General features: G+C 41.2%; 1 protein-coding gene across 5 annotated transcripts in view; it reads left to right on the top strand.

The window, feature by feature from the left end:
• dnmt3ab (DNA (cytosine-5-)-methyltransferase 3 alpha b) overlaps window positions 1-20357 on the top strand; it is a 59584-nt gene that overhangs the window by 18702 nt on the left and 20525 nt on the right. For 2 of the 5 annotated variants that reach the window (XM_051947203.1, XM_022210484.2), the window contains exons 5-9: window positions 4032-4078; window positions 6959-7105; window positions 16184-16582; window positions 18580-18738; window positions 18953-19060. In XM_051947203.1, the coding sequence (XP_051803163.1) occupies window positions 4032-4078; window positions 6959-7105; window positions 16184-16582; window positions 18580-18738; window positions 18953-19060 (860 nt within the window). Of the gene's footprint in view, window positions 1-4031; window positions 4079-6958; window positions 7106-10884; window positions 11025-14018; window positions 14097-16183; window positions 16583-18579; window positions 18739-18952; window positions 19061-20357 lie in introns of those variants that run through there. The other 3 variants (XM_022210486.2, XM_022210487.2, XM_051947214.1) reach the window with 3 other exon arrangements.

Here is a 20357-nt window from a genome sequence, read left to right on the forward strand (position 1 = left end):
ACTGGCAGCTACACTCGTGTTAACAAAATGTGAGGATTCGACACTGTAAAGGATTAATCTTTCCAACTGGAATTTTTAAAGTTCTTCGCTGTTGTTATTCAGATTTTCCCTGTTTTGTTAAATTACAACTAATAGCTGGTTAAAAAAAAACGCTGGGAAAAAAGTATTAATTTACATGCTAACTTTAAAAAAAAATCTAAAATATGTATTTTTACAAGTTCTAATTTGCTCTTTTATAATATGTGATGATAAAAGAGCTATTTTATTGTGTCTAAATCAGCTAAAATATTATCATTTTACAGATATTTGGTGTTATGTTCACTATTGTTTTTGAACGTTACAGTATTCCACCATTTTACATATCTTTTCTGGCACCCTTGCTGCTAGATTTTCATTTTTTTTTAAAGAGATTTAATAGTTAAAAGTGTTGAGTGAAGCGATAAACATTGAGTTTATTATAAAAATCAAGTCTTTAACAGATTGTAGTGTCCCTTGCGAAGAAGTAAGACGGGGTTTTATTGCTCAGTTTGTCTTTTACAGAGGCACAAATTCACCAAACTCAGAGAAACAGCAAAACATTCCCTCTGATGTTCTGTCTGGCGTGACTGACAGGATTCACAGCATTTTGGTTGACCACAAGTTTTCTCATGCTCTGGAATTTGAGGCAGCAGCCCCTAAGGAGTTCTTTTCATCTTCCGCTTTCTAAGTCATCCCTACACAGAATGCCTCTCATAGCACAGGGGTAATTATTAACATGTCAGTCAGTTTGTTAGACAGGAGAACTAGCCACAAAGTCAAAGACAGAACTTCTGCGTAAAGTCGATTAGATCAGAGGTTTTCATGCTCTCTGGAGGCCTTGCAGCAGATGTTGGCGACACGACCGAGACAGTAAGAGATGCAGAGTACAGACTTCAGCCTGGACAGCAGCACTGTGAGGGCAGGTGGCCATGATGCAGAGCGCAGCAGGAGTGAGCACATGAAGTCTTTAAAAAAAAAAAAACAGGCCCACACACTTTTAATTGCATTAGCAAAATGTTCCGACGGAGCTGCCCAGAGTTTGACTGCTAAGTGATCCTTTGTAAATGCAGAAACTCACCGCTGCACCTGCACGACATATAGATTTACCTTCCTGTAAGTGTCAGCAAATCAAACGGCCACTAAAATATACATGCAGGGAGATACTCGCGCTGTAACTAAACACATTTTGCAAAGAGCGTCTGTGTATTCTTAGAGAGGAGGGACCTTGGCGTGGGGCAGTGTGGTGGATCGATAGTCGGCTAAACAGGGTTTCTGTTATCCATCTGGAGGGCACAGGAAGGATTTGAGCTCCGGCTGGAGTGGAACTGAGCTCCAGCAATACCAGAGCTGGAAGCCGCTCAAACTGGCAAAGGTATACTCTCTGTGGGCAACATTAGCCAGCTCCCCTCGCAAACCCAGTGACCTTGGCAGTCCGCATGCCTCACCGGTTTGTTATATAGTCACTTATTCCCGATGAGGAGACCAGGAGAGACGGATGGGGAGGGAAAAAAACAGCAGAGTAGGGGGCTCAGCTACACATGGAACCAACTTGAAGAGGTGGCTGAGAGAGCCGACTATTGTTTGGACAGGTCTGTAGGGTCCTTCACCCACAAGCCAGTTGTGGCTGTGCAGAAAACATGCCATCAGAAGTTGTCCTCAGCCTCTCAGGGCTCAAGTGTTATGATAGTGTTTGGGCTCGGACTTAGCAGATCATCGTGTTTACTCAGGCGGTGGCATCGTGCTAATTCAGGACACAGCTGCTCTGAATGGTGTCATGTCGCTTTTAGAAACACTTGCCTACGTTCAGATTAAACATTGCGAAAGTACTACCAGAGGTGTCGCTCTGTGATGAAGCTGATTTTGGCTTCCTTATCTGTTTCTGCTGCCGGTGTGGGTGAAAAACTTTTTCATGAATCATGAATCCTGACTAGTGTTTCACTTGGGTGGTATCCATGCTCCTTGGCTAACCCCTCGCTGCTCTGCTGAACACAAGCAAACAATGCAGTTTAAGAATGAATTACACGCCCTTGTTGTTGTGGACCTCTAGATCTTAAATCTTGGCCCAGTTAATGGGAAATCCCAACTGGAGCTTTTTACTGTGTTTGAGAAATTTTTATTAGACTGCGGTTTCAGTGCACGTTTCACCAAATATTTTCAGTGCTATTTTTGACAATCTTTACCCTGCTGCTGCTGCTGCTGCGGCTGCTGCTGCTGCTGCTGCACCTCTCGCTTTTGGTTTTGCAACTTCCTCTGTATGTATGGACACTTTCCTCCCCATGCAAAATATTTATCTTTCTAAGAAAAGGGCTGCTAGTATTTAGGGGTTCTAAATCATAGTAATACATCAGTGGTGGATGAAGTTTGCAGATTTAGGAGAACTTTCCCTTCATTTACCCAACTAAATACACCTTTTGAAAACTTTAAAATAATAAACAGCAAAAATGGGAGCTATTTTCCAGATCATTGAAATACACTAGAGTAGTTACTGATTATCTGACTGGCAAAAAGTTTGAGTGCACACAATTCTTAGTTATTTTTTAACTTATAAATGCCTTTAACAGACTTGCCTGAACTTGTCTTGAGCAAATTGTCACCTGAAAGCATCTTTTATGCTTCTGATATTTTACAGACCAATTGATCTATCAATTAAATCTAGAAAAAATTTAAACGATATTGCAAAAAACAGTTGCTCATGATGGATTGCAGTTCAAGTTTGATGTTTCAGGTAATTGAGGAAGATTAAGTTGTGCTTTTTAGGACTTTTGCTTTTCAGTAAAATCACTAAAACATCTGCTTTTTTGTTTAAAAGTTGTCATTTTGGAGGTGCATGATTTTCGTAGTATAGTAATAATTCTACTATTAATAAGGAGGGATTTTAACACAGTAGCATTTTGCGATGAGCCACAATTGAACAGTTTTACACCATTGTACAGTTCAGCCTTTAACATGCTGTGTGTTGTACATAAAAATTGAATAAGAGAACAAACTATATACTAAAAGTGCAATGATTCTCTCTGAAATGTCATCAAGTAGAAAATATGTGAAAAAACAGACCGATTCCACCTCAGACTCCAGTGTCAGCGATATGGAGCCTTCTATCTTATGTGTTCTTCATCAGCACATTGACTTTGCTTACTTGTCATGGTTGTATTGGCAACTAAGTGCTTAAAATGCTCTGAATAAAATGGAAATTTGAACATCTACATTATCACGCCAGTTGGGCAATCTCCATCTGCTGATAAAAAAATCATCTGATGCGATCAAAACCTCCTGCTAAATGGACCTTGAGTTGAGATAATTGGGTCAGTTTGCTGCGAAGTTGAGACGGAGTCAAGAGTGCTTGAGTGAATTAATGACTTTTCAGCTCTGTAGTACATAAAATAAAAGACCTGAGAATTAACACAGCATGCCTAGTGGGCTCTCCCTCACCATTTTCTGTTCCAAACAATACAAATATTCTCTTTTGAGTCTCTCCACTATCGTATGTAACTCAAGTGGAAAAACGAAGAAACTTATGTCTTGATCCAGTTGAGGCTTTGGAGATTGGCAGGCAGATTATATATACGACCCACAGTAGTGAAGCGAAGGAAGGAGCCACACTAATAGCATCCAGCTGTGCGTCTTCTTCCAGGGGGGATATAAGGTCAGAATTGCGACGTTTGACAAAGCAAACCTGGTGACTCTCCCCCTTCATCATAACCTGGGCAGCAGCTACAAGCTCTCTGGGTTGCATCAAACCTTCACCTGGACGCACAAGCTCCTGTGATTTTAAACCCCGAGCACGCATGAGAAGCTTCCTCGAGCCAGTATCACTCTTATTAATTTGACTTTAATTCAATCAAGCACCCAGTTAATGGGATGACATGCAGGAGGAGATTAATATGAGTGTCACATGGTTTATTGATGAATGAGACGCCGGTTAAGTTCAACACAGATAGGAGGGAAACCGATGCTGGTTCCAGCTTTCCTATGAATGATTCAGGCCATCCATTGTGTCGCTGTCTTCTTTCTAGATGTGGAGCACAAGGAGGAGGACGGGAGTGATGCAGTCAAGACCGAGGTAAGATTTCTGCTCCGTTGTGTCTTTGTTTCCCCGGCTGATGTAACTCTTTAGGTGTCTGTCACACTTGGCAGGGCTGTAGCTTCCTTTTTTTTCGGCCAGAGCGATTTACTTTTCCTGTCTGAAACCGTGAATCGTCTGCTTGCCAGAGTGATAGATGGTTGCGGTGCAGGCTGAACTGAAGCTAAATTGGGTTTTTTTTCAGTAGAGAAAGGACAGTTTTCGTTGCAGAAATACTGAATGTAAGTGGATTTTTCACCCGATTACATCACACTGGGATGTTATCAAAGTCAATCCATCTAGAGTTGTTATAGCAATGTGCTTATTTTGTTTTATTACTCTAATCTTGATTGTAGGACGCTTTGTGATGGAAATGTTGTGTGCTTGTCAAAGGTGATTTAACATGAAGGGATCACAATCATATGTTTTCTTGCCGAGAGATCTTTCACATCTGTGTGTTGCATATAATTTATCCTGCAGCCAATTAGCTTAGCTTAGCTTAGCATAAAGACTAGAAAACAGATTGAAGCGACTAACCTGACTCTATCCAAAAGAAAAGGGGTGTTAAACGAGGGTCATGTACCTGGACTGGTCCTGGCAGCTGCTTACCTGATCCATGTTATCTGTTTGCAGTATTTATGCTAAGCTAAGCTAACCAGCTGCTCCAGTGTGATATTTATGTAAAGACAAAGCGGCAATCTCCAGGGCATAAAAATGAAGCAAGTGTCAAAGGGCCAAAACCGCCGTTCCTTCAATGGCCACTTGAGGATGGCTCCAAAAATGAGTCAATTCTCATAGACCCCCATGTTAAAATAGCCCTTTTTACAACACAAATAAACATGTTTTGAAAGCAGTTTTGGTCTCTATAGCTAATTATTTTCATTCCTGACAACTGTATTGGATGTGAATTTTTATACAACTCAATAAAATCAATTTAAATCATGTTAGGACTTAAAGTTATGCGTAATTAAGGATGTGGCTGTTTTAGTGACGGGCTGATGCCATCACAGGCCTATTTCAACAACTCTATGCTCATTTTGGGATTAGTCAGGAGTTGAGGCCAATTCATGGTTTCCCAACAACCAGCGCGAACTTTCAAAGTGGACAGCAGATGCGCACAAGGTCCTATTTGTCCTACAATAGGTATGCATTGGTCTGACAGTCAGTCGCTATGACTTAGCACTTTTTACAAGATATAGCAGCCAGCCAGAGATTGGACTAGCACTGTGATTTTCCTGACGCCTGCTGAGCACAGTGGGTGGACATGGCACACTATTTCTGGAGAATTTAGAGCTTCCCACTGTGTCTTGGCACCGTCAGTGTAAAGCATTTACAAATCAAAATGACTATAAAGTCCAACCACAACTTCTTCGATGACAACAGTTTTAATGGTGAATCATACAGGCGTCGTATAGTCTCTCTCCCCATGACACGCACTTGTTTTCCTGGCACAGGACTGTGCAGACGGTGGGCCTGCAGTGTGTAGAGTCCTCATAGTCACAAATGTTTGGCTGCACCCACAGACAAGGCTGTGCAGACCCTCGCAGACTGGCTGGATGACAAAATTAACTTGTAACCTTGCGGACATGCGGATGATTAAAAACATTAATTGGTTTTACGGAGAAGTTGGGCACTGCCACTATGACGATGGCCATAGCCACCACACTGCCCTTCCAGACTGCACTGTAGAAAACCTCCAGGTGACATCACAGTGAGTTTGCCAATCTGTTTATACAGAGTTGTATATTTTCGTCAAGCTCTTGGTAAGAAAATATATCTCCCAAAATGTTGAACTCTTCCTTTAACATGGCAAACTTTGGTCTTTGCACACATTCATCAAACACCAAGGTCTTTGAGCTTTAGAGGTGCTGGCAGGTGGATTATGCTGCCTTCATTCAGGCTTGTTTCCACAGTTTGATGCTAAGCTAATCAGCCGCTCCAGCTTTATATTCACATACAGACCAAGCAGAAACCTCTGGGGTTGAAAAATTAAGCATTTGGGAATTGCCTAAATTGCAGTTCCTTGAGGCTGCCTCTGAAAGTGAATCAATCCCCATAGACACCCATGTTAAAACGTCCAACTTTACCACTGAAATAAACAGCCTAGTTTTGACCTCTGTAGCTATTTTCCCTGTTCAGGACAGCTGTATTGGGTCTGCATATTTGCATAGCTCATCTTTTTAAATCATATCAAGACCTAAAGTTGTGCGTAATGAGATGTGCTGCTTTGTCTAGCCTCATATTGTGTTGATATGAGTGTGATTTAGATGTATTCTTTAAATACTGTGGGGGGGAGGCAAAATATGAGTGTATTTTCTAAAGTATCAAACTGTTAAATCTTACATTTTTGTGTTGATTAGCTTTCTGCCACACATGTGTAACAAAAGCCTGCAATGAAAGTAAGCTGTACCTGACAGACTGGGAGCTTTGCATAGTCACCTGTTATCAGCCTCCACAAGTACTTTTCTTGCCTTCGGACTTATGAAAGAAATGGTACCTGATGGTGTATAGATTTGAAATATCAAATACACTTGGGAGCTTTTCGATCAGCTGGTGCCGGTGGCCTTGAGACTGTTGCCAGGGTGTTTGAGATTAGACACCGTGGCATTGCTTCTTGCTGCCTGGCCAATCACAAGCTAATAGCACCATATGGCACACCAACATGTGAGTCATCATCTTTTTCAAAATTCAGACAACCCCATCGCCTCAACCGCCTCAATTACCCACTTGTTAACTAGAATCTGTCTCACAGGCCCTAGTGACAGATTGGATGCACAGTTTTCCTACAAATCCGCATGCTTCCTGATGAGAGAAAAACTTTCATAGGAAGAAATAAAATCAAATAGCTAACATTTTTTTATTTTTTGACACCTTAAACAGGCAGGTCGAGGCAGGCTGCGAGGGGGAGTTGGTTGGGAGATCAGCCTTCGTCAGAGGCCCATGCCCAGAATAACCTTCCAGGCTGGTGACCCTTATTACATTAGCAAGCGGACCAGAGAGGAGTGGCTGGCCAAGTGGAAGATGGAGGTGAGTACCCCAGCTCTGTCCCAGCCACCACAGACAGCAGGGCGAGCGGCAGGCGTCGACTCAAAGCTGCCAGGGCCAAAGATAGCGCTCGTGGTGCGTTCACGGCCAAGTGTATTTGATGGGTCATTTGATATCTCATGAAGGTACCATTTATTTCAGTGGATTTCCAGTTCCATTGGCTCACTCGGCTGCTGCCTTTTTCCTGGCTTTGTTCTTGACTGTTGTATAAGCGGAGAAATCACACGCAGCTGTGTTCATCACATGCGTTTGATGCCTTGACATGATTCATGCTTCCTGCATGGAAATGTTGCCGTAAATTTAGGTTTGCATCAGTCTGGCTGCTTTTGATGTCTTGAAGCGGAGGGGGAATGAATCGAGGTTAAAGGGGTCAGTTCATGCAAGTACCTACAAAAGAATATATTTAGTTTGTCGGCTTTGTTGCGCTTTTTGGTATTTTTACACAACATGATACATAAAAGAGAGAGATGCAACAAAGGTGCCTAACTAGACTTGAACTTTGCACTTCATGAACATGCACCTTAATCTTTTTTTGAGGTTTTAAAAACTCAAAGAAACTTTTTTGTTCTGGATAAACAGAATCCAAATCTGACTAATCCATAGACTTTGCCGAGGTTTAGATCAAAACATGCCTATGTTTATATAAAAAAAAATATCTAAATTTTGAGTAGAATCCAGTAAGAGTGAGAGTTTGAGCCTAATCACAAGCCAAACATTGTACAGAGCAGTTTGTAAATTGATGATGGATTGCGGTGCTCTGCAAAGTTTATCACAACCGCAATCATTCATCATTTGCGAGGTTAATGACATAAATACAGCAATCACGTTTTAAAGTAATCAACCAGGAATGTGTACTTGTTCTTGAAGTGGCCAGTGCTGGATAATGTTGCATTGGGGTCCAGTTTTTTCCTCATCTGCTTTTGAACCCCTGCTGAGTTAGATTTGTTGATTGAAATGCCATCTTTCTTGGATCGAAATTGGTTCTAAGAAAAAAGTATACAGCAAAATCCCTTTAGAGTTCAATCTTTAGCTTGATTTTTTTTTTTAAAAAAAGTAAAAATCTGGTCAAATAAAAGCTTCAGAACAGCCATGGTGAGACAGTTTCACATGAGTACACTTAGAATCAACCTTACAGGCAACAGCAATGAGAAATTGGCTCCTTTAATAATGTGACAGCATCTCAACATGTTGGCTTCATGTCTGAATGACAATTCTGGTCAATTTTCCGTAAAAGTCACAATAGCAATTCTTGCAAGGTCGGACCCAGTGAGATTTCTGTATGACTTTCAACACGACACAAGGCTTAACTTGAATTGTTTTGAGTTTATTTGGGGAAGGTTTTTTACCACATTTCAGCACAAATATTGTTCCAAAAACATCACAAAGAGCAAAAGACACAGTTTGTGTAGTGAATGAGAAAATTTTTGTGAAAATTTTGTGATTTTATTTTATTTTTTCTGCAATGCAATTTCACATCTATTCCCAACTGAAATGCCCACTAAAACAGGTCGTATGATCCTGGTTTAACAAAGTTTAGTTTGTTGCTTCCAGCTGTTTGTAGGATTCTTTTCCTGCGAGTTTATTGGATACTTGCAGCTCCTACGCTCATACTTCCATATATGAGCATTTCCAAAGAGAAAACTGCATGAATTTATGCACAGAACTGCAGCAGCAACTTCATCAATTGCTTAGAATTATGAATTATTCCTGACATGGAGACGAGATTAGTTAGAATCTAACAGTCACTACTTTTCTTGAGCTCTCACACAGAGTCACAGTTTACAAAAAGCAGTTAAGTCATTGTTAATCAGGTTAACCCCTGAGTTCCATCACAGCTTTTATTTTGTTGCTGGCAAAAATAGATTTATCATCACACGTGAACTTCTGTTCACTAAATCCTGTTTTTTCAGGAAATCAAACTTGAGCTTATTGGTGAGTTGGACAGTTTGAAAAGCTTGCTATTACACCGATCAGACATAACATTATGACCACCTGCCTAGTGTTATGTTGGTCTCCTTTATGTTGATAAAACTCCTCTGACCTAGTCGGGCGTGGACACAGGACCTGTGGGGATGTCTTGTGGCCCCGGGATGGTGGCAGTGAATTCTGTGGGTCCTGTGGGTTGCAGGATACCTAAATCAGGCTTTTTCTGGCTCATCCTACATATGTTCAATAAGATTTGGATCTGGTGAGTGTGGAACCCTCAGAACACTCCTGAACAGTTTTTGCGGTGTGTTGGGGTACATTGCCATGCTAAGGGTTGCAACTGGCATTAAGGACTGCTGTTGCCATGGGAGTTGGGGGGTGAAGGGTTGATTGACCTGCAATGTTTAGGAGGAGGGGGTACATGTCAAACATTAACATGAATGTGAGGACTCAAGGTTTGCCGGCATTGTAACAAGATGATTGATGTTATTCACTTCATCTATCAGTGGTCATAATGTTGAGGCTAATCGGTGTAGTTTGAATTCAGATTTTTTTTCATGTCTTGATGTACTGTTCAGTCTTGTGTTTGACAAATACGATACGTGACTCTCTCTGTCAGTGTTTTAATGAGCCATGAGGAGCATTATTGTAAGAGACAGAGTAATGTCCCTTTGTCAGACTAATGAAACCAGCATTGTTCTGTATAACATGCCTGAAAGGGGCTTTAGTCGAAGTGCTCAGAAAAAATAAAATTTCAACTTTTACTATGAACGTTTCTTCTGACAACTGGGAAAATGAGAATCGCTTAATATGATTAAAAGCTCCCAAACAGCTACTAAACCCCTTATCCTTCGAGATTGGTTTGTCACTAATACTCAGGTAGCGATCCAACAATTTTCCCCCTCTTAGCAAATGTGACAACTTGTCCGAGCTTGAATTTCTTTTTTTGGTATGTTATTCGTGCATAAATTTAATCTTCGGAATTGTGAGGTTCTCCATGTTCCCTGCTTGGTCGTGTTAAATTAAATTTCTGGTAGTAGCGTGATGTAGTGCGCCTTCATGTGTTACATAATGAGGAGTCTTCGTAGTATCAACAAGGGGTCTTCGATTTCTGCCGCCTCCCGCCTCCCTCTGCTCTCCTCGGGGGACGGCTCAGCCATAAAAGTGTCTCCAGGGAGGAAATATTGCCAAATTAGCGGGACATGCCGGGTCCTACAAGTGAAATGCCGTAAAATACGAGGCAAGTGGGTAGTTTTGCTTTTTTCAAACCAAAGTTAGATTCACTTGAAGCTCTACAAGGCTGAGATTTAAGGGGATTTGTGAGAGGCAAATTTTGAATGTGGCTGTTTTTTCTTTTTTTTTCTTACCCCCCTCCTCTTTCTTATCTGGTGTGTTGGAAGCTTTGCTCTAATTTGCATAAAGGCTAATTTGTTTTGGCACCAAAGCTTTTTCCTGAGCTCCAGTATGATGCATATGCTGTTGCTGCTGCTGCTGTGGAAGATTTTACTGTTGCACACTCCTGCTCGCAGGGACGACGTGGTGGCTGAAAGGGTTACGGTCGTCTTGCACTTTCTCCAGGATCTTTTTTTTCCTCTTCTTCTTCTTTTTTCATGTGCCTTGTGCTACAGTGGACTTCTCCGTCGCTTTCCCTCTCAGTTTCCCTCCCCCATTCTTCTCCTGACCCCTCCCCCAGCTATGGAAATGAACTCTGTGCTATGGATATGAGGGTGAAGATGAGGTTTGCAGCAAATTTCCAGCCCTGCTTGCAAGACAGCCTCTTGGCTCGTCGCCAACATTTTGCAAGCCCTCTCTAGCCAACCAGAATTCCTGTCGGCAATCACCTGACCCTGAATTCCCAGACAAAGAAATGTTCATGCTTTCTTTTTTTAAGCGATCCCTTCTACCCCGAGAGTGGGGGTGAAAAAAAACTCAAGCCCCACACTGGATTATGAGGGTTGCACGCTGGCGTGTATGGGTATGTGCACTGCATTGTTTGTTTGATAACACAGGGGGATAGTGTGCATGTCTGATTAGCCTGCTTACAGCGAGGGGAATATGCTGACTTCAGGTATTTCCACGAGAGTTGTTGTGGACCATCTGCTCTGCACGGCTTAAAGGGAAACCGTCTCTTTAAAAAAGGAAGAGGGAGCAGGCTTTAGCCATGTTTGGAGGAAAAGGGGGGGAAGAAGAAAAAGTTGCATGCATGAAAAAAGTTTTTCCCGTGGGGTGAATACGCGCTGAAAGTATTTCCTGCTTCATAGCTGCACCTAGAAATGTCAGAATAACATTATTTTTTGTGTGTAACAGTTTCTCAGAGGCAGCGTGATTTCACCTTACATAACATTTAAGTGGGGAAAAGAGTGAAGTTGTCGTGCAGGCCTCGGAGCCGTTTCCTTCCTATCTTTGTGTACTTTGTTCTGTTTGACTCCTGATTTACTGTACGAACCGTAATTCGATTACTTCAAGAGATTTTCCGAGCTCTTTGGAGTTGAACCGAGCAGGGCTGCTTTTTTAACAACTCCACTTGTGGATTCATGGGGAATTCTGTTTATGTATTCATGGCTGACTGTGTAATATTCCTAATTATCTCTTAAAAGGACGCAATACAATGAGAACCAGATGGCCTCTTTTGGTGTGACCCCCCAAGGCCACTCATGAAATACGCTGCCTTTGTAGGGACTGTGTTAAAAATCAGGCTAATGAATGCTGTAGCCACATTGCTGCACACCACAAGCTGCCACTTGTGCATTTCTGCACAGTATTTCCTCCTTTTTAAAGCAGCGTTTTCAAGTTTTAGGATCATATTCTGCAGCTTTCTTTTGATCTCATGCATTTACACCTGTTCTGACTCGAGGAGTGTTTTTTTTAGTCATTTCTGTGCAGTCCTGCTCGGCAGATAAGCTTTAGGTCTTTGCACTGAAGGCACATCTCACTGTATAATCCATCAAACAATTACACAAACCAGTCCCCGCTGTGTGTCTCCTGCCTGTTGCGCATGAGAGACTACTGCATTCAAAGGTCAAACTCTTTTGTGTTGTTTCAAAGGCTCAATGTCACGTTGTGTAAGGAAGTAATGCTCGGTGACAGTTTAGTTCATCTGACTGCTGCCTTTAATGAGAGTTCTTGAGATGCTTTTTTGATTCAGTGCCACCTTTCCCGCAACTTTGAATTTCTTTCTAGCTTTTTGCCTTGAGAGTTTCATGCACATCTCATCTACTGCATCTCTTTCACCCTCTGAGACTAAGAAATCTTCCCGGTACAGGGTGACCCAAAAGTTTGGAAACAAATGAAAAGTCTATAATCCAAATAATATAATGTTATTTCAATAAATCAGTACCACAGATATATTCAGAAGAGTAACAGACTAGTGTAAAACAAACATATTTCGACATGTTCATGCTTGTTTCTTATACAAAGTTGTGGCCGTTTCCACCAACTGGTTACACTGGTATCTTCTGGAATGTATCTTCATTCATGCTTATGAAGGTTCCTCAAACTGGCCAGTAAATGTTGCCTCATAGTACTTTTGGATGTTTAAAAGAATTAAAACTGTCAGTTACTTTACCATCAAGAGTTTTGAAATCTGACACTGATGGCCTGCATTTTGAAGTTGTGCTCCAGCATACCTGTACCTTATGGTTCTATTAATTTTCTTCTGAGTTATTGCACTCGGCAAATACTACGCTTTTAAGCTATTTTATTATACTATAACAAAAATGGGTAAAATAAGAGTGAATTCATGCACCCCCGACTCAAATAGACACTGCAGTTAAACTTTGTTTCCAAACTTTTGGGTCACCCTGTAAAGTTGACAACCTTATAATGCACAGTTGTTGTCGTATAAATAACGCAGTAAACGTGACCTTTTTTGTTAACAAGTGCAGACCACATTTGATAGTAAAGTATCATCTGTGCACCCCAGAGACCAATATCTGTTCTCTCTTTTGCTTTCCTTTTTTTTCTCTGCTTCTCGGTGCACTCTGTCACCCCTTCAGCCCTCAGGGTATCATGCTGCCCAGCCTCTAAGTCAGATTATCCCTTTTTGTGCTCCCAACATGTCTCTACACACTGCCAGAGGCCTCCACAGCTTCTGTTTTCACTGTGTCCATGAGCAAAGCTGCACTCACGGTGTTCATATTTAACATGTAAAGGGGTAAAAATGTGTAGGTGCTTCGCTGTGTTTGTACAACTGCAGTAAGGCTGCTGTCATTTTTGGTATTTGTGTGCAGCGCGGTGTGACAGCAGATATAAAGTGGTGGTATTTCTGAGCAGTCAGTGACGGGCAGGCGTGTGTAAATGATAAAGGCCGCATTGTGTCTTCCACTAGCTCCTTTTGCTATTTTCCCCTTTTAGACTCGGAGGGCCTGTCTTGCTGGTGGAGCTGCACACACACTGTGAGGCCCCCAAAAGGGGGCATTTACAACTGGGAAGAAGTCCAGAGACAAATATCTGGTTCTTATAGCCACTGTACTTTCTCTCCTCCCCCCTTTACTGGCATTTTCAGCGTCACATTCTCATTGGCTCTGAAGAGAAGGAACCCTGGAGACGGCAACACAACCAAAAAGCGAGCACAGAAGCGGCAGAAACACAGCTGCTTCATTGGTGTTCACAGATCCCTCGGTGTACCTGTGATCACTTCATCATTCCTTGCCACCTACATCATCACCTGCTCGTAATGGTTATAGATTGTTCCCCAGCATAGCAGTTTGTTAGTTTTTGCAGTTTACCATCTGGAACTCCAAGCGACTCCAGTGTGGAGCCAAAAGGCCGAACGCATATGGCCGAGGGCTTTGAACCATCCATCCAGAGCTACAGTACAGATATTTATAAACCACAGCAGAGCCTCTTGATTGAAGAGCACATGTTTCTACTCTTCTGCGCCGAAAACCCCTCCCCACGCCGACTAGGCACCACCTCCCCTTAAAGGCGCTATTGTTTACGAGTCACACTGGGAGGAAAGAGGACGGAGGACTGTGCTCAGACTGCTCCGGCTCTGGACGCTTACAGTATGAGTGAGACCTGAGAACCTGAGAAACACTTGAGGAAAGTAAGCACAGCTGTACAGCGGCGCTCTCACGTGGAGCCTATAGTGTGACTAACACGTGTTTACATACGGGGCTGCGTAGATTCAGTGTGTGCGCGGAAAGAGAAGAGAGTTTAGCATGTGAGTCATATCGTGAGCGTTTGAGAGAGAGAGAGACATCAGAATGAGTGCAGCTGTTGGGGATTTGCCGCGAGAGGCTTAAGTCCCGGCTGCGTCTCGTCCTTTCTGATCGACCTAGCGGTTCAGTGTCAGGTACCACAAACCCAGTGAACTCTCCGCTGCAGCTCTGGACACTATAGAGTTACTGTATACAGTGCTGTTGATGAATAGGCCTCACAGTCTGAGATAACGACGTGTTTACAAAGGCTTTCAGGCTCCCTTTCTGCATTTACACGCCAGAGACGAGGTGCACCGCTTGGGCCGGGCTGCTAAAAGCCTGAGCTTATACTAAATCTGATAGTAATACAGTTTATTGATTCCTGCGTGCATCATGGCAGGTAGAGGGCGGCGTAGCAGAGTCCTGAGGGGAAAACTCTCGGCACTAAAAGATTGCAGGGAATGCCTGGAAAAATCTGTTTGGAAGTTTACTACTTTTCTTCCTCGTCTTCATCACAAAGGTTTGCATCAACCAGGTTACTTGAGGAATATTGCGTCTGGGGATAGACCGATTTTCATGGCCCATATTTGACATTTTTCTGGTTATCTGTTAGTCTGTAACATGACTGTGTGTATTGCTCTCTGTGATTGTTGGTTTTGTGTGTTTTCTGTATAATGTGTGTATTCATGCTAAAATCTACTTCACTTTAATTTTGTGTGAATACATCAGAGCTAGGGATTATTTAGTTCGCCGATATTTGGTACTTTTTGATCTGTATCTGTGTTGTTGTTTTTTTTGGCCGATTATTGATAATTTAATGTGCTATTTCAGGTCTGATGCGGCCTCCTTCAGGTCGCAGAGTTGTTTCTCAAGCAGAGTCTACAAAAACTGAACACGTTATTTGCCACAAACCAGGAAATCAGCTTCTCTCACAGTGGCTAAGGCTATGCTAATGACTGGGGGCTAAGTTAGAAGGCAGCCACAGATTTACCTGAAACAGAATCTAGAAAACAGTAACTAAAAAAGCTTTAAGATACAGACCTTAGTGGGCAATAGGTGACGTAACTGCAGGAGACAAACTGATCAATCTCAGTTAATCCAACATAAACAGAGGAAAGCTCCCCTAATTTAATCACTCCTATTCCTATTTTACGTATTCAGTTATAGTTACCCTTGTTGATGAGGAAGACTGGTTATAAATGATAGGTTTTCTGCTTTCACATGCTGTTATAACACTACATTTAATGGATATCGGTCATCTGCCTTTCTTGAGCACCAATAATCGCCATCATTATCGGCCTTGGCAAACCCATATAATTGGATCTCTAAATTTTGTTGCAGGTAATTGGTAAATAAATGCGCTACTTCAGGTCTAATGCAGCTTCCTCTGGTCTCAGAAATGTCTCTCAAGCAGCAAAAACTGAACAAGAAGCACAAGCCATTGCCACAAACCAGGAAATTAGCGGCTCTCGCAGTGGCTAATGCTATGCTAACAGCTAGCGGCAAAATGATAAGGGAGCCACAGATTAACCTGAAACAGAATCTGGAAAACAATAATAAATATTGCTATGCTAAGAATGACATAACTGCAAGAGACAAACAGATCTATCTCAACTGATCCCACATAAACACAAGAGAGCTTCATAATTTAATCACTCCTATTTCTATTATACATATTCAGCTATAGTCACCTTATTAATGAAAAAGCCTAGTATTAATAACAGGTTTCCTGCTTTCACATGCTGTTTTTGTGTAACATTTAATGTATATTGTCTCCAAATATCAGTCATCAGTCTTTCTTGACTACCTTCAATCGGTATCGGACACAAAAATGCCATATCTTTCAATCCCTAGTTGTGTCTGATGTTCTTCTCCTGTTCTTAAAAAGACACATGATTCTTCTCTGGTTAAATTTACAGTTTTTCAGCCTTAAACTCAAACTGCACATATCATGATCCGTCCTCACCTTTGCTCTCACTGGGCTTCGTTTCAGGCAGAGAAAAAGGCCAAACTGATGTCAGCGATGAACGCCATGAAGGATCACGAGGAGAGCGAACCCGAGACCCAGAAAGAGGAGGTCTCAATAATCAAGCACCCGCAGCCTTCAAAGCAGCAGCAGCAGCTTCTGCAGCCTCAGTCTCAGTCGCACACTCAGTCTCAGCCTCAGTATCAACAGCAATCACAGCCCTCGCTGCCGCAACAGCAGCAACATCAGCAACAACATCAGCAGCAGCATCAGCAGCAACCTCCTCCTCCTCCTCCTCCTCCTCAGCAGCAGCAGCAGCCTACTGACCCGGCTTCTCCCACCGTGGCCACGACCCCTGAACCCGTCGCCATCGGAGGAGGAGACAAGACATCCCCAAAGTCTGCAGACACTGAGCCCGAGTATGAGGTAAGAAGGTTTCAGTTTGATTTGTATCTGGTTGTAAGTTAACAGGATTTTGCTGCAGATCTCTAGTGGAAAATGGGTTTATTTTAAGGTCAGGGCTCATCCTCGACATGCAAGGAGCCAGTTTTGGGCATTTACGGAGTTTTACAAGTTTCATAAAGTTCACAAAGACCCAATATAATCGCCAGTACATTCATACAGCATAAAAAACAGTATATTCTGTGTGTGATTCATGGTGGGTTTCAATATTTTACTTAGTGCAAGAATCATAGCTCCAACAATCCACAAAATGTACTCATGGAACACTCCTATTTCCTATTTAATTTAGTTCCCAGTCTGTGTACAGACTTTACACAACTGTTGCAATTACAGTTATTTTTACATATGCAAATCCCCAGATTGCATTAAATCTGCAAACTTGCCGGATAAAAAAGGCATTTAAAAACATTGTTTTTACATTAAATTTAAGGTTGACTTGCAATGTATTATCATTTTAGTAAATTAGAACTTAAAAAAGAAACATAAAATGTAAAAAAAAATCTTTTAAATTTATCTTTAAGGGCTGCACAGTAGAGTAGTGCAGCCCGGGTTCGAATCCCGGGTGGGCCTGGGATCTTTCTGCATGGAGTTAGCATGTTCTCCCTGTGCATGCGTGGGTTTTCTCCGGGTACTCCGGCTTCCTCCCACAGTCCAAAAATATGCTGAGGTTAATTGGTAACTCTAAATTGCCCGTAAGTGTGAATGTGTGTGTGATTGTTTGTCTGTATATGTAGCCCTGCAACAGACTGGTGACCTGTCCAGGGTGTCCCCTGCCTTCGCTCAAGTCAGCTGGGATAGGCTCCAGCACCCCCCGCGACCCTAGTGAGGATAAAGCGGTGTATAGAGAATGGATGGATTTATCATTAAAATTTATTTGTGATAGTGAGATTTAACCATATTTGGGTTTTGGACTGTTTTGGGTTCATTTTTCACTATTTTCTGATCAAAAAATTAAGCAAATAAAAACTGTTTTCTGCATGGTTTCAGATGGCTTTTAATATTTCACCAAATGCAAACATAATGGCTCCAACAATCTCCCAAATATGCTTGTGATCCTCTCATATTTCATTTCTTTCCAAGACTTTACACAGCTGTGACAGTTTCACAGCTATTTTTCACATATGCAAATCCCCAAACAGATGCATTATTGTGTTAAATGTGTATTCAATCTGTAAACTTACCATTTTTAAAAGAAATCTAATGAAATTCATACGTTAAGTTTGAAGATTATTTGCAGTGAGTTATCATTCCCAGTATATTAGAGCTTAAATGATTACCTGACCAACAGAAAATGTAAAATAATCTGCAGATATTGGCATAATCTTTCTAAATTTATGATTGGAATGTTTTATGTGATGGTGAGACTTATCATATTTGGGTTTTGGATTGTTTTGGTGGTCATTTTTCACTATTACTGTACTTTCACTTCACTGCATTGTATGAGATGGGGAATAAATCTGCCAACTTCTTGCCCTTTTAAAAGAAATTAATGCTTTAAGTTTAAGGATTGTTTGCAATGTATCATTATTTTTGGTATATTAAAGCTTTACTGAGCAACAGAAAATTAATAAATCTGCAAACATTTTCATAATCTAATAACGGTTTCCAATGAAAATATTACATGTGTTAATGAGACTTTATCATATTTGGGTTTTGAACTGGTTTGTGTTTATTTTTCACTATTTTCTGATCAAATAATTGGCGCTTATTCGAGAAAATCACTGGCAAATTAACTGTTGAACTGTCAGTTACAGCCTTTTATATGTTTATTTAACCACTTTTAACTACTAGTATGTGGTACTTTCATATATGTTTTTGCTTTGTAGAACCCTTTTTTTTTTTTTTTAAATCTATGCCAAAATGAAAAAAACACCCACAGATGGGCTGTTTAGAAAAGGTTTCACAGTTTTGCCCAGAGCTCCATACAGAGCGGATGATTTGTCTTTTGACTTTGGCTGCAGGACGGTCGTGGTTTTGGCATTGGTGAGCTGGTTTGGGGGAAGCTGCGAGGATTCTCGTGGTGGCCAGGCCGCATCGTATCCTGGTGGATGACGGGACGGAGCCGAGCTGCCGAGGGAACCAGATGGGTCATGTGGTTTGGAGATGGAAAATTCTCAGTGGTGAGTGTCTGAGAGCCAACGTTAATATTGCTGTCAGGTGATTTTTTTTTTCCAGCTTTTTCAAGCAAAACGGCCTTCTGTTTATAGTGACAACCGCACACTTTGTAATGATCTTTTTTTGATTTATTTGCTCACCAGGCTGCTCTTATAAATCACCTGTCACCTTTTAACCGCACGATGTGACGATATTTCAATTTTCTGTGTGTTTTCGCAGGTCTGTGTAGAGAAACTCATGCCTTTAAGTTCCTTTAACATTGCCTTTCACCAACCAACTTACAATAAGCAGCCCATGTACAAGAAAGCCATCTACGAAGTGTTGCAGGTGAGTAGTAGTGGTGGGTTTTAAAGTCGGATTTTTAGCTTGAACCGTTTTGTACAGCCTGATTCACTCATAAAATATCCTCCTATTAAACCGAGCTCTTACCAGTTTATAATGTTGTTTTTTACATTAGATAACTCGAAAGTGTAGCGACGTTTTTAAGCATACACAGTATTGATAGCGTTGTACAGTGATTTCCCTGTCTGGAAAGGGATATTTGGACATTTTTTGTCAACTTTCATACGTATTTTTCGTGCACAAATACAAATTTTGGGACCAGTTGAAATAGCAGTCTAGTTTTGGGTTCACAGAATTGATTATATGATTATTTGTACATCTTGCGTGTTGTTTCTGAGATGATCCATGAAGAATCCCACTATCTTTGAACCTGTGAATGAAAAGAAACCGCTTGCATTCAGAAAAACATGCATATTTATTGCTTTATTCGCGAACGAATGTGAATTTTGAGACCCTTTATAATACTACAGTAGTGCTGAGTTCACACAAATGGTTGCATAGCATCGTACAGGTATTTTTATGTTTGTAAAGAGATAGTGTGGCATTTTTTGGAAGCTCTTAATGCATATTTATTCAATTATTCATGCACAAACGTGAGACCATTTACAATAGCAGAGTAGTTGGTTGCATTGTGGTCATTTGTGGATCTTGCATGCTGTTTCTGAGGCGATCTGATCAAAATCTTACAATGTTTTAAATGGTATTCAAATAGAACTTCGCTGTGCATTTGCATTTAAAAAACATGCACATTTATGCGTTTATTCGTACACGAATGTACATTGTCAGACTCTTTTCAATACAAGAGTAGTGTTGGCTACACACAAGTCGTTGTATAGTATTAATTTATTTATTCATGCACAAATCCACATTTTGAGACCATTTGTAATAACAGTAGCTTTGGGTTTGCACAGTTGATTGTATGATTATTTGTGTATCTTGCATGTTGTTTCTGAGATGATCTGTTTTGACTCTTACTATGTTTTAACTATAAATGGTTTTCAAATTCAAACAGAACTTCCTTATGCATTTGCATGAAAAAAAAATGCACATTTCAGAGACTTTACCGTCTTAGTGCTGGATTTGCATTGTACAGTTATTTTCATGTCTGTAAAGGATAGTTTGACATTTTTTGGGAACTTTCCTGCTCAAGAATAGAGGCGGCTACATGTACTTTGCGAAAAGTTCACAGATTTGCCTATCAACACTTCGAAAGCTCACTGTTTTACATAAGTCGGTACTACAAGGGACATTATAGGACGTACTGGAACGACTTCTTGTGTTT

This window comes from Acanthochromis polyacanthus, chromosome 1, assembly GCF_021347895.1.
Source record: "Acanthochromis polyacanthus isolate Apoly-LR-REF ecotype Palm Island chromosome 1, KAUST_Apoly_ChrSc, whole genome shotgun sequence".
Taxonomy (NCBI): Eukaryota; Metazoa; Chordata; class Actinopteri; family Pomacentridae; genus Acanthochromis; species Acanthochromis polyacanthus.